Source organism: Carettochelys insculpta, chromosome 4, assembly GCF_033958435.1.
Source record: "Carettochelys insculpta isolate YL-2023 chromosome 4, ASM3395843v1, whole genome shotgun sequence".
NCBI classification, from domain to species: Eukaryota; Metazoa; Chordata; order Testudines; family Carettochelyidae; genus Carettochelys; species Carettochelys insculpta.
Window position 1 is genome coordinate 114,735,055 of NC_134140.1, and position 15,262 is coordinate 114,750,316.

The 15,262-nt window shown below is 42.1% G+C and overlaps 1 protein-coding gene across 7 annotated transcripts in view; it reads right to left on the bottom strand.

Moving 5' to 3' along the window:
- The window catches only part of RAP1GDS1 (Rap1 GTPase-GDP dissociation stimulator 1), a 173,598-nt gene that overhangs the window by 16,162 nt on the left and 142,174 nt on the right, over positions 1 to 15,262 (bottom strand). For all 7 annotated transcript variants that reach the window (XM_074993570.1, XM_074993568.1, XM_074993569.1 and 4 more), the window contains 5 exons: positions 9,335 to 9,460; positions 3,444 to 3,587; positions 3,023 to 3,154; positions 2,077 to 2,211; positions 383 to 508 (listed from right to left, as the gene is read on the bottom strand). In XM_074993570.1, coding sequence (XP_074849671.1) covers positions 383 to 508; positions 2,077 to 2,211; positions 3,023 to 3,154; positions 3,444 to 3,587; positions 9,335 to 9,460 — 663 coding nt within the window. The remainder of the gene's footprint in view (positions 1 to 382; positions 509 to 2,076; positions 2,212 to 3,022; positions 3,155 to 3,443; positions 3,588 to 9,334; positions 9,461 to 15,262) is intronic.

Consider the following 15,262-nt stretch of genomic DNA (forward strand, 5'->3'; position numbering starts at 1 on the left):
TTGAAATGGCAGTTTATCAATTATTAAATTCATCAGCTCATTCAAAGGGTGGTAGGGGCAGAGGAGGTATAGAAAAGTAGAAACTGATTAGCGCAACATGAATGGCAGCTTAGGTGAAAACACCTACAGTTAGGTACATATTCATAATTGGCCAGTTTAGAAGAACGCTTAAATAGAAAGTAAATAAGTGTTTGAAACATGTTCTGATTGTCCCTGGTAATCAGTGCAGAATTTTTGAAATCAGCCCACATTCTTTCATTTTGCATATTGCTAAACTTATTATAAGACTTAACAAAAAGCTTTTTCTTCAATAAGACACTTAACAACATATTAAACCAGAGAGAGAGGGAATCATATAACATAAAGAACTGCTTGTTTTTACCTTGTGCATCTATTAACATTCTTAATGTTCCCAGCAGCTTGAACTGAACAGGGGGCATCTCGGATCGGAGAAACTTCAGTACTGCTTCTGCAACACCGGCTGATAGCATCTTAGCTTTATTTACAACTACATGAATAAACAACAGAAATTATCTTTGATAATAAACTATATGGAGATTGTAACTTCCATACAGTCCAGGAGTAGCTTTTCCAGACACACTGAAAAATAGCATATTAATGTGTACTGTGAGCGCACATATACAAACACATACGTTCTCTCTCTAATGTTATGGTTACCTAGGCACAATGTGAATCTGAAATATTTTGTTGTTATGCATAATTCCCAGTGCTCAGCCTAAGTATCTCAAGCTGGATGCTTGAGTCTTCTAGGTGGACAAGAAGAAAGGACTCTTCTGAAATCTGCTGGGTAGGTGCAGAGACCACCTGTAGAGAGAATTCCATCCTAACAGCTTGGATTAGATGCTGTAGGATCTGTATTGAAGGATCCCAGTTATTAGGGGAAGTTCTTGCCCTGACCAAATATGCTGTACAATCAGCATTGTGGGGTACCACGCAGGGAGTATGCATTCTTTGTGCAGCTGCCTAAATCACCTCTCCTACTGTGAGAGGAGGCCATACTGGGTCCATCTCTATGAGCCCCTCCACAAGTGTTAGGAGGTGGCAGAGTTTTCACCAGATGATATTTAATGGAAGTGATAAATTAGTATATATGCTAAGTAGTACTTAACAGGAAGTATCTTGGCATAGCAGACAGAAACTTAATTCTTAAGGAATATATAGTGAATGTGCAGGACGAATCCTGCACATCATACTCATGGGAGGCTGGCCCACTGGAGTCCATGGGATGACTCGCTTGGCTAAAGTGAGCAGGAGATGTTAAGGCAATGTGAATTTAGTCAGTATTAATGTTCAGTGTCAGGAAGTTAGTGTAAGAAATGGAGTCAACAGAGCAAGTGGATCGTGAACGATGATTTTTAGTTCATCTCAGGTCACTGGAAAGTGTATGTTTTGTGTCTAATTTGTACTACAAATATGCTTTGGCTGTTTATGTGAATAATCATGTTTTCTGTTCAGGCAATCAAAAATTGATAAAAATGATTAAAATGACAATATTTAGGATTTGGGTGGTCCATTACCTTCAATGGCTGTTACAAACTTATTCTAATATATCATATGTCTTCACTGGCCTTCTCTGGGGCTAACATCCATGACGTATCAAAGCTCTCAGAAATTACAGCAAGTTAGTATACAGCAAAAAAGAGAACAGTTATCTCTGCTAAGATGTACAGCCTAGGTTGGATTGCTCACTAGCCAGAGAAAGTCAACAAAGGTGTAGTGCAAAGGCGAAATGTAATCATAGAGAAGCTATGTTGAGGTCTCTGCAGCCTCCTGTGTATTGCAGAGCTGGACAGCTCAGCAGCTCTCTTCATGGGAGTGCAGGGTGGATGAACTGTGTGCTGATAGTGGCAGAAACATCTGTGACCTACACAAAGCTGCTGGCTGTGAAGCCCTCTCAGAGGATATAGAAGTGGGTGTGACCTAGCTGCATGGATGCTCCCTGGCCTCCCTCGGGGTTGGCTGGAGACAATGTCACGCCCCACATTACTTCCCCTCACCTTTGGACTGGGAGCCAGAATGTCACCCTCAAAGATAAGTGTGCAGCATGAGCCTTACCGGGAATAGCCAGGTTCCTAAGTGCACTCAGTGCTGCATGTTGCACAGTTACATTTCCATCTTCCACATGCCTGTCTAGTAGATCCATCAGCTTTTGAACGATCCCATTATCCACCATATGGATGCAGTTGCCATCTACACAAGACAAGATGAGTCACTTGTATGCTCACAGTAAATCTTGTATGTGTACAGCACAAATGTGTAATTTTTCCCCTCTTCCCAATTTTACAGTTCAGGGAAAAGTGTAGCATTTAATCACAAGTCTCAACTCCAATTTAGAGGACCAATTATGCATTTACAGTAAAGAAATGGGAAACAGAGCAGGAAGTGAAATTCCAAAAATCCAGTAGTATGGGACAGGTTGAATCACTCTCACCCACCACCCTCAGGACCTGAACTGTGGCAAATGAGAGCTTTTGCCAGACCACAGGAGGTCAATATTGTCTAGCACATTACCAAGACTTCTACTGCTTACTGGGCTTTTAGAAGACATTTGGGATAAATTACAGTTAAACAATAGCACAGAGCACGGAGAGCCAGTACTAGTGGCCGTAAACAAACTTTATGGGACCATGGGAAACATGGCCACACCCATGAGCGGTCATCCAGATAACTAAAATCATGCCAGATTACGGATGTTGCTGGAGAGGTTTAACCTGCACCAATACATATTTGAGAAGTGCTGCTTGCATAGGAGTTACTAGAATTGAAAAATTCCTAAAAGTGATGACTCTTCAAGGATTTTCTTCAGTTTAGAAAAAAGAAAATTCTAAAAGCAGGGTTAACATTGTTCAGAAATCCAGTAAAGGTGTGCGAACCTACTGATGCTATCATAAACCAAAATAAAGAGTTCTACACTAACACATGCTTGATTCATAGCCATACAGAAGCAGTACCTTAAAAGGGCACAAACAGACAAACATAAGCTGTTATAGCGTATTCTTACCATTCCTGGCAAAATTTGCAATAGCCAGCGCTCCTGCAAGCTGTAGCTGATGGTTATTGGAAGGAATCCAGGAAAGCACCCTTTGGAAGACGCTGCCTTTTCCTCCTTCAAATAACTTTTGCATGGATTCATCTGGAGGCAAAAAGCGTAGCAAGTCAATAAGCAAAAGGAATGTGAATATTAATGTCAGTCCAGATTCTTCCCTCACTTGTATCTGTGTAATTCTATTGACTTAACTAGGTTTGCTCTAGATTCAAAGCAGTGTCAGAGTACAAAAATCTGGCCCACTGAATAACTCATTAGCAAGTCCGTAAAATCATTTTAAATGTGTGTTTTATTTATTACTGGTAAAATTAAACAGCTAAATGTGATGTAGGTATCTTCCGCTGCTTTACCAAATATACTAAGATAGTATACTCACCGCCAAGTAGCAGTAAAACCATAAGATCAGAGGCTGTTTTAAGCTCAGCTATGTCATCATCTTTGTCACTATCTACAGTCTTCTGGACAATCTCAAGTAGACACTCAACCAGGCCCGCTTCAACCAGCTGCAGTTTAATGATGTCTTAAAAAAAAACAACCCAAAAATACAATAGTAATGATTGTGAGTTGAAGTATGATGTCATAAACAGATATGGAAGCTATTCTAAGTAAACATGGAGTAAAGGAGCAGTCTTTCAATTAGTATCTGCTTCAGTCACAGTAAAATATAATTTGTGCTTGAAGGAACTAAACGCTATAGGTTTATCTTCTGGGCTCAAGTTGAGTTAATTCCCAGAGTCAAATTCTGTTCTATTTTTTGTTAAATCAGAAAGACCATACTCGTGCAAAATTAGTGGTGCTCGTATAACGGAGAGAAGAGCTGGGATTCCAGTTTCCAAATCATTTTTGGTGCTGCTTTATAGGTAGATTAGAATAGTACCACCCAAATTCTCAATAACATAATAATTTGTAAGAGAAAAAAATATAAAATGGTTTTAAAAAAGACTGGATTAATTTGGGGTTTTGAAAAACACTTGAAAAGCAGTAGCAGATGCCCCTGGCATTTTCGTAGCACCCACAGAAAGATCCTGCATTATAAACAAGATAATAAAATCAATATGTTGTAAATAACCTGTGGCCACACACTAACAGCTTTATTTGGCTTGATGTGATCCACCAGCGGTATTTTCAAGGGATGCTTGCTCTGCAAGACAGTCATATCTTTCTTTAGCAATACTCTACTATTCTTTCTAGTCATATTTGTGTTGCGGTTACACCTAAGGCCAGACTTTTGTGTCAGGCACTAGATAACAATGCAGTCTGTTCCTGCCCCCAAGTGTTTATTATGTATAGGCTAGAGCTGTAAATGTTAGGTACAGTTCTGAATAAAAGGTGCCATACGACTCCTCTGTGGAGGATCCTTGCATCCTGACCTGCTGCAGGTGGCAGAATCACACAGGTTGTGCTGCATCAGGCTTTCCAAAGGCCTTGGACTCCATTTCAAGTGCTAACATAATTTTGAGAGTTGTATATATAAGAACACTTGGTAAAATCCTGGCTCTACTGTAGTCAGTGGCAAAACTCTCATTGACTTTGGAGGAGCCAGGATTTTGCCCATTACATCTAAGATTACTTGATTACAGCAAGAGAAGGGGCAAAGCCAACATGTGATTATTGAATTAGGAAGGGGCTCGGTTCCTGGCTCCACAGTAAGCAGAAATTACTAGGCCACGTTCTGCTCTCAGTAACTGAAATGCACAAAGTTCAACAGAACTTTCCTTATGTGACTTCAGGGCAGTCAGTCATGGCCTGTCTCGGATTCCTGTGGGTCAAAAGTGTTGGGAAGATATTTCAAACAGTGTTTGTGCAGCGCGTACCCAATACAGTCATTGGTGCCCTCAGAAAGTCTGAAACTTAATAAATAACTGAGACCCCCTGGACTGACACCAAAGATGATCTAGTCTCAGGCCTAATGATGAGAGGGGCAATTGCCCTAGGGGCCAGTGAGTCTAAAGGGCCTGGGACTCCCAGCCACTGTTGCTGCTACTGCAGCTTTGGCAGTGGCCGAGTCCTGAGCTTTTCAAATTGCCTCTAGAGCCCTGCAGAGTGCTCAGTGTTGCCTGGAGGAGGCACAGCACACTCTGGGCTGTCCGGAGGAACCACAGAGCCAGTCCCCTCCACCTTGCCTGAGGAACCAGTAAGGCTGTTGGCCCCACTGTTCTGGCCCATTGTTTTATAGTTTTTTGAAGCTCCAGGAATACTGGAGTTTGTTTTGGTAAAATCTGGAAATGGAGCTGTAGCAACTGGTGTGACAGGAGTTTCCAGCTTTGCCAATCTTGAAGAATCAGTGGTCTGACTCCACCCATGTAATGCTTCTATTTCAGTCACTAGGTTTTGCTGCATAAGTGACAATTCCGTGCTTCCATCAGAGTGACTGACCTTCTTGTGAACTTTAGGTGACAAGCACCAAAATATTCAGCTGGGAGTTTTTTAAAGGGTACTTTTGTGCTGAGCTAATGTAAAAAGTAGGGCGTTTCCATGGATACACACTCTGAGATTGCAGGTGTGTTGTGACTGGAATGGAAGAGCACTGTATAGGGCCTTTCGAAAAAGGGGGTTGATTGCACGTACTTCACTGAAATGTTTCAGCCCGCTGACATACTGCCCACTACCACATTTACTAAGCTATACAACAATGGCAAAATCACAGTTGTGACAGACATCAGGATGTCTTGAATTAAGAATGCAGGACACCATGCTTAGCAGACTACCTCCTTAACATGCATGAAGGGATGTTATTTTCAACAGCACAGAGCCTGCTCTACCTCACTGTGACTGCAAAACACAGCACTGGAACAAAAACTAAAGTATCAGAACTGCAAATGTAATTTGTGAAAACAGCCAACCAAATTCTGCTGTCAGAGTGGAGAGGCAGAACACGGGGGAGCATATACCCTGCCCTTAGGAATTCAGATAAATTTCACTAAGCTCACTTCTTGTACTCCATATGTACATTATTCAGTAACAATCCGTGCCAGAATACACATTTTTAAGCTGAAAAAGGCAAAAACATTTTCAACCATAGCTTATAACAACAACAGAGTCTCTGGCAAAAACGTACACTCTGTTTTGAAAACAAAGACACAAATTTTGCTTTGATTTATACCCTCCAAAACCTACTAGTAAGCAGACTGGCACAGGCTGTAATCTAGGGAAGAACTGTCTGCAAATACAGAAAAGAGTATAAAATTCTCTTAAGATTTTATGCCTTTCAAAAACAAGCAGGTTGTGCAAGACATAAACTTGGCACTCAGGAATAGTAACACTTGCTTGAGCTATGTAGGCAGTGAGCAGGTACTGAGTGGCCCTCCAAACATGGATCTGCCTCATAGCTTGACATGGCCTACTCCACCTGATACTTCATCCTCAGGCCCCACTCAAGCATAGCTGTTGAATCACACAAACCATGCTGAATTTTATTCTGGATGAAGGCATATTCAGAAGGGAGTAGGATGATCCTGAACAACTCTTTTTTTCATTTACCTCCAAAGCAGAATTTGAACTCCCATGTCCTGAGACTAAGGTATTCAAATAATGAATATTTCCTACAAGGGGAAGGAACACAAAACCAAAACAGGAAAACAGACAGTTAAACAATATTTAGTTAAGTCACTTGTAATCAAGTCAGCACAGTCTGATGAAATGCCCTCTAGAGAGCTTAAGGAACTAGTTGAAGCTATCTCGGAACTGTGTGTTAGCGACTCTCCTTGAGAGCTCCTGGAGGATGGGTCAGATCCCAGAGGACTGGAGAAGGGCAAATATGATACACATATTTAAAAAGCGGGGAAAAAAAGACCTGGTGAATTACAGATTAGTCAACCTAATTACAAAACCTGAAAAGATACTGGACCAAATTACTAAGCAATCAATTTGTGAGCACCTACAGGATAACAGGTGTTTATAAGTAATAACCACTATTGGTTTATACAAAATAACAACCAACCAATTTAACTTCCTCCTTCAACAGGGATACTGGCCTACTGGATGGAGAGAGAGAGCTGTAGACCTAAAATCTCTTAAGTTTACTAACATTTTTGACACGGTTTCTCCCCCACCCTGTCATTCTCACAAGCAAATGAGGGAAATATGTTCTAAGTTAAATGACTATTAAGTGGGTTCAGAACTGAGTGAAGGAGTAGTTACTGATGGTTTGCTGACCAATGGGGGGAATATCTAATGAGGGTTTTGGGCCTGGTACTATTCCATATTTCCATTAATGACATAGATATTGGAATAAAAGTATGGTTATAAAATCTGCAGATGATTCCAAGCTGGGAGGTGTTGTAAGCACTTTAGAGGACAGCATTAGAATTCAAAATAGCCTTGACAAATTGTAGAATTGACCTGAAATTAATCAAAAGCAATATAATGAAGACAAGTGCAAAACATATGCTTACGGAAAAAAACATTAAATGCACAACTACAAAACGGAGTTACAGGCTAGGCAGTAGTACTGCTGAAAAGGATCTGACGGGGTTAGTGGATTACAAAATAAATATATATCAACCATGTGATGATGTTACTAAGAAGGGTAGTATCATTCTGGGGAGAATTAATGGATGGGAGGTAACTATTGCATTCTGCTCAGCATTGGTAAGGCCGCAGCTTATGTACTTTGTGTAGTTTTGGGAGCCATCGCTTAAAAAAGCTGTGGGAAAACTGAAGAGACTGCAGAGCAGAGAAACAAAAATGATAAAAAATTCAAAAATAAGGAAAGGTTAAAAATCCTAATAATCTTCATAAAAAGATGGGGAAAAAGGAAGACTGATAACAGCTTTCAAATGTGCTAACAGCTGTTATAAAGAGGATGGTGATTAATTATATTCCATGTGTGCTGGGCCTAATCTACAGCAAGGGAGATTTAGGTTGGAGATCGGAAATAATTTAGTTCAGCACTGGAATAGGCTTCTCAGGGAGGCTACAGAATCTGTCACTAGAGGTTTTAAATACAGGTTGAACAAATACCTGCCAGGATGGTCTAGGTACATTTAGTCCTGCTTCAGTGTACGGGACTGGACTTAGATAACCTTTCAAAGACAGAGCCCTAAGTTTTTAAACTTTCTACCATTAAATTATTACACTGCCAAACATTCATTGCTTCACTTTATCTCACTGACTGCATTGATCTTTGGCTGTGCAATTTAAATATTCCTTTGGAAGAAAATATTCTTGATAAATATGACCAAATGTCAGTTGTTTTAAAGGGGGAAAAAAAAAAAGGACTCGCTTGTGTTGTAATGAACTATGAGAGCTGGGTTTGGTTATCAGTCCTCTTCTCTCATTCCACAAGGGTTAAACTATGAAAAGTTCATGTATCTCTTCAGGGAGGAAGTGAAGTCCATTATGTTGCTTAGCAAACCCTTTCAGGTAACTGAAGGGGGTCACAATAACAGGCTATCAAAGGAATCTTATCCAAAACTCCTCAACCGAAGAGATGATTATCCCTCAGCGCTCCTCAGCGCCCAAAGAGGGCCAAGAGGAAAGCAAAGAGGCTGACACCCTGAAAAAATGCCACAAGTTAAATAGTTTACTGAATAGTAAGTGGAACATATAGTTTTATCAAATAATTAAAATAAGCATGACAATAATATTAGATTATGCTAAAAAAGTAGTCATCTGCTGTAATACTTGTAGCAGAGTGCTAGCCATGTTAGTCTGTATCTGCAAAAGTAATGAGAAGTCCTGTGACACTTTACAGACTAACAGACTTATCAGAGCAAAACCTTTTGTGAATAAAGACATGCTTTGTCAGATGCATGTCACATACTTTACAAAGCAGGTCTTTGCCCACGAAAACTTCTGCTCCGATAAATCTGTTAATCTATAAGGTGCTACAAGACTTCTCATTGTTTATGCTGTAATATGTATGCATCCACTCTCGGACATTTTTGATATTCAAATATTTTCACAAACCTAGATAATTTTCATAAAGCCCTGCGACATACAAAAATCAGTATTAATATTCTAGTTTGAAATACAGAGAAATGGAGACAAGAAGGACACAGAAGGAGTTGATGTTAGAAGTGGGGCCAGGTGCCTGGAGTTGATGACACTCAATTGCATGCGAAGCCAGTATTCACAATATTCTTCATCTCCAATTACTATCAGATGGCTCACCTAAAGATGGCTTCTACAGGAAAGGTTAAATTGCTGAATAAGGTAAAGTATCCAGTAATTACTGTCAAGTTAGCAGTTCTGAGAACACATGATGTACAAACTAGGAAAATATGAAAATTACTGTACGAAAATAAAAGATGATCCACATCTCACCATTTTCTGCCAGAGGAGCCAAAACTTCAAAAATCATCTCTTTTTTGTCATGTTCTATTTGTTTCTTGAATAGTTTTACAATCTCCTCGGCAATGTTTGTGTAAGCAAACTGCTCTTTACTTGATTCTGCAAAATGAAAAAGTAAAAATGAGTGTAAACAAATCAAATCAAATCAAAATTTTCTTCCTCCTTATTACCAGTTTGTTCAGCACAATGATTAAATGGGCTAACTGCTCCTTACAGGCAAGAAAAATACACTTCAATACTTACCCTTGTTACTAAACACAAAGAAAAATGTCTAAGACTTTCAAGACAAATGTACTCACCTGAATTATTATGTTTAAGTCTAGTAAAACTTTGCACCAGCAGAATATAAAGGTATCCATGACAACAGTAAAATTACTAGATATAAATTAAGACTTTGCTTTCAGACCAACAAGAAAAATTATGCACCATGTACTGATTCTTCCATTGCCGAGATAAAGGGTCATATAGAGATCATTAATATTTCCATGGTTGCATGCTGGTAGCATTATCTTTGGACTGTCTACACAGCTGAAGCCACAAGGCCAGATTCTGTCCTGTACTATGGCTGCTTTATGTCCTTCATGGTTTAGTCAGTGTCATAGAATCATAGAACACTAGGACCGGAAGGGGCCTCGAGAGGCCATCGAGTCCAGTCCCCTGCCCCGACGGCAGGACCGACCACTATCTACACCATCCCTGATAGACATCTATCTAATCTGTTCTTAAATATCTCCAGCGAGGGAGATTCCACAACCTCCCTTGGCAACTTATTCCAGTACTTGACCACCCTGACAGTTAGGAACTTTTTCCTAATGTCCAACCTAAACTTCCCTTGCTGCAGCTTAAGTCCATTGCCTCTTGTTCTATCCTCAGAGGCCAAGAAGCACAAGTTTTCTCCCTCCTCCTTATGACACCCTTTAAGATATCTGAAAACCACTATCATGTCCCCCTCAATCTTCTTTTTTCCAAGCTGAACAAGCCCAATTCTTTCAGCCTTTCTTCGTAAGTCATGTTCTCCAGACCTTTTATCATTCTAGTTGCTCTTCTCTGGACCTTCTCTAATTTCTCCACATCTTTCTTGAATTGGGGTGCCCAGAACTGGACACAATATTCCAGCTGAGGTCTAACCAGCGCAGAGTAGAGCGGTAGAATGATTTCTCGTGTCTTGTTCACAACACACCTGCTAATGCATCCCAGAATCATGTTTGCTTTTTTTGCAACAGCATCACACCGTTGACTCATATTTAACTTGTGATCTACTAGAACCCCTAGGTCCCTTTCTGCTGTACTCCTTCCTAGACAGTCTTTTCCCATTCTGTATGTGTGAAACAGATTATTCCTTCCTAAGTGCAGCACCTTATATTTATCTTTATTAAACTTCATCCTGTTTACTTCAGACCATTTCTCTAATTTATCTAGATCATTCTGAATTATGACCCTATCCTCCAAGGTAGTTGCAACCCCTCCCAGCTTGGTATCATCTGCAAACTTAATAAGCGTACTTTCTATGCCAATATCCAAATCATTAATGAAGATATTGAACAGAACTGGTCCCAAAACAGACTGCTGCGGAAACCCACTTGTTATGCTTTTCCAGCTGGATTGAGCACCATTAACAACTACTCTCTGGGTGCGATTAGCCAGCCAGTTATGCACCCACCTTATTGCAGCACGATTTAAGTTGGACTTGCCTAGTTTGTCGATAAGAATGTTATGCGAGACCGTATCAAATGCTTTACTAAAGTCTAGGTATACCACATCCACTGCTTCTCCCTTATCTACGAGTCTCGTTATCGTGTCAAAAAAAGCTATCAGGTTGGTTTGACATGATTTGTTTTTTACAAAACCATGCTGGCTGTTCCCTATCACTTTACTACCTTCCAAGTGCTTGCAGATGACTTCCTTAACTACCTGCTCCATTATCTTTCCTGGCACAGAAGTTAAGCTTACTGGCCTGTAATTTCCTGGGTTGTTCTTATTCCCCTTTTTGTAGATGGGCACTATATTTGCCCCCTTCCAGTCTTCTGGAATCTCTCCTGTCTCCCATGACTTTCCAAAAATGAGAGCTAACGGCTCAGCTACCTCTTCTATCAGCTCCTTGAGGATTCTAGGATGCATTTCATCAGGCCCTGGTGACTTGCAGACATCTAATTTTTCCAAATGGTTTTTAACTTGTTCTTTTTTTATTTCAAAAACTAACTCTACCCCTTTTCCACCAGCATTCACTATGTCAGGCATTCCTTCAGACTCCTCTGTGAAGACCGAAACAAAGAAGTCATTAAGCATCTCTGCCATTTCCAAGTTCCCCGTTACTGTTTCTCCCTCTTCACTGAGCAATGGCCCTACCCAGTCCTTGGTCTTCCTCTTGTTTCTAATATATTTGTAAAAGGCCTTCTTGTTACCCTTTATGCCTGTAGCGAGTTGGAGCTCATTTTGTGCCTTAACCCTTCTAATTTTACTCCTGCATTCCTGTGTTATTTGCCTGTATTCATTCTTTGTAATTTGTCCCAGTTTCCATTTTTTATAGGATTCCTTTTTTAGTTTGAGATCATGCAGGATCTCCTTGTTAAGCCAAGGCAGTCTTTGCCCATATTTACTATCTTTCCTACATAGGGGAATAGCTTGTTTTTGGGCCCTTAATAATGTCTCTTTGAAAAACTGCCAACTCTCCTCAGTTGTTTTTCCCCTCAGTTTTTCCTCCCATGGGATCTTACCTACCAGCTCTCTGAGTTTACCAAAATCTGCCTTCCTGAAATCCATCATCTCTATTTTGCTATTTTCTCTCCTACCAGTCCAGGATAGGCTTCTTCATCTTTAAAGCTATCTAATTCTCCTGCATAGAACACATACGCATATGACTTCAGGTCCATGTTGCAATCTTGTAGCAATTCCCCTCAATAGCATTTTTCATTTGTCCACAGAAAAGGGAGTGACTTCCTGGTCCTTGATGCTGTCTCTTTCTCCCTTTGCTAATGGTGAGGCACTTTAGGAGGAAACTTATTTTATGGGGCTACACCTTCACAATTATTCATTTAGAGCTAAGTTTCCAAAAAGACTACGAGCTCAGCCTTGGTTTTTGCACTTGCACTTGACGCTAAATGAAAATAATCTTAACTTACACATCTGACAACCAATGTTCCTGCTAATTTTTTTCCATCCATATGTGCAATAAGTTTTGTCAAGTGCACTGAGATATGTGCACTACCAATAAAAATACACACCACCAGCTGGGCAACATTTGAATCTGTCCTGGGCAGCTGTACAACTCACAAGGAACTCTGCTGACAACCTGCTCTGCAAGAACAGACATGCTATGTCTAGACTGCAAGGGTTTGTTGACAAAATGGCCGTTTTGTCAACAAAACCTGCGGAGCATTGAAATTACAAAGTGCATTTTGTCGACAGTACATTGCCAGAAGAGAGAGCTTTTGTTGACTACCGTACCCAGCTCACCATGAGGAACAATGCCTCTGTTGAGAGAGAACTGTTGACAAAATCACAGGCCTGGACTTTCTGGGGCTGAGGGCCTTCTGGTGACAGAAAAGGCCTCCGGAACGCCACACAGGTGCCTCAGTGGACACCCTGTACACAGCCATCAGCCCTCTATGGTTTCTGCACCTGACCCTTCTTAAAGCCGCAGACAGCCCAGGGAACCCTGGTGGCATGAAGCTGAGAGTGTGGGAGCAGCAGAGCTACAGGCTTCAGTTCCCCATGTCCTCACGACCACACCTTCCCTGGAAACTCTTGACATGGCTGAGCAGCAGGGAGCCCAAGCCCCTCCCACCCCCTTGGCTCTTCAAGGAAGCAGCGTCAGGGCTCCTAGCACCTTCGCAGAGGCTTGCAGAGACTTTCCCCTTCATGGTCTGGGACAGAGATCCAGGCCCTCCTGGATCTATGAACCAAGGAGAAGACCCTCCAAGATCCTTGTGCCAGGTGCTGTACAGCTGAATGGTGAAAGCTCTGGCTGAACAGTCCCCCCACCCCTGCCGCACCCTTGAGCAGATCACCCTACCAGTTCCTGATCCCACATCCCAAGGCGCCCCCCCTCCCTTAGTGGGACACCCCCCATCACCATGCAGGAGACGGCTGCCTGAGGGTGCATTACCTCCATGAGGAGGACCCTGATAGTGGACTTCCCCAAGCCAAACTGGTTGCCCACTGACCAGTAGCTGTTGGGGAAGGCGAGCTTCCAGAGGGCAATTGCGACCCATTTCTCCACAGGGATGGCAGGCTGTAGCTGGGTGTTGCATCTCCAGAGGGCAGGGTCAAGCCAGGCACAAAGCTCCGAGAAGGTGGCTTTCCACATGTGTAAGTTTTGGAGCCACTGCTGGTTGTCCCACTGCTCCATGACCAGCTGGTCCCACCAATCTGCACTGGTGTCGTGCCTCCAGAGCTATCTGTTCACCAGGGAGCTCGGGAGGTGCAGGCGTGGAAGTCCTGCGGCAGGGCACTGGCCCTGAGGGTGATCTTGGGGTTGACCTTGGTGAGGAAGAGTAGGGCAGCTGCCAGAAAGTTTAACACCAGCCACAGCATGTCCGTGTAGTGCCAACGCAAGCCCAGGGGCAGCTGCAGTGGCATGGCACCCAGGGAGCAGCTGTGTTGCCCACAAAATCAGGGCAAGCCCAGCAGGCACAGCGAGGGCTCTGCTGTCACTTGCAGAGGTAGGCGAGCCTGCAGCAGGGTTAGGGAATGGCTATCCGGAGGGGTCCCTTTAAGTGCCTGTCTCTGCAGGGCTCCAGCACTGGCTCCTGGAAGGATTGGGTGACCTTCAAGCATAGCTGATGTACTTCCGGGCGGCAGTTTTGCCAATAGACTGGCCAGATTGTCTGGCTGCTCTTTGTCTACAGAGCGGATTGTTCTTTGGATGTGTCTTGCTGTCCGGACGCAATCTGTCAGCAGGAGTTTTTGCTGCAAGTTATCTTCTGACACAAACCTCTGCCAACAAAACCCTGTAGTCTAGACATAGCCAAAGAGAGGCTGTTATAAAAACTAGCCTATGAGAATTTCGGGGTGCTTCCTTAAGAGTCCAACCAGTTTCATGCCTTTCATTCCATGAGGCAATAAGCGAGCTGCTTAACTCTGATGCAGCTGAACTTGACTGAGTTCAATGGACCCCTGTACCATTCCCAGCACCCCACTTGCACCTACAAGTAAACTGACAGATTAGTAACATCTATTTTTACCTAATTTTCACCCTTCCTACTAGCCTTTTCCTCTACTTTAACACAGCAGAATGGGAGTTTTACATAATGCTAAGTAAGGAAGTTGACTGCATGATGCACAGACTCCTTTATGTTACTAGGAGATAAGGATGAAAAGAACAAGATCTTATGGTTACATATCAAAATTAAAGTATTAAAGTTGCAATTAAACTTAGACTAGTGCAATTCTGATATGGGATTAAATTATCAAGTTAATTTATTATCAGATGAAGGCTGTGTTTACATTGCAGTAAAAATATCTGTGTCACTGAGTCCCACAGCCTCAGCCAGCTGAGTCTGGCTTGCAGGGCGTGGGCTGTAGGGCTAAAAATTGCAGTGCAGACATTCAGACTTGGGCTGAAACCCAGCCTCTGAAATGCTCATCCACCTCATGGGTTCCAGCACAAGCTTGCATGTTCGCTGCTGTGCATGGGGTCTTTTATTGCAGTGTAGTCATACATAGGAAGCCATACTCATTGGTCAGGTAGAGCAAGGGCAGCACCGAAGCAAGGTGCTTAATGTGGTTCTGTCGCAGTGTCTCAGTCCCTCCTTCCAACAAACCTAGACCACCTTTGAGGATAGGAGAATAGTTACGCACACTCAGTCCCAGCGACATCAGTGGACAGGCCAGCAAAGATTTTTAATCATTAATAATATTGTTTATCTACCTGTATTGTGATAATACTGAAAGCCTCAGTAA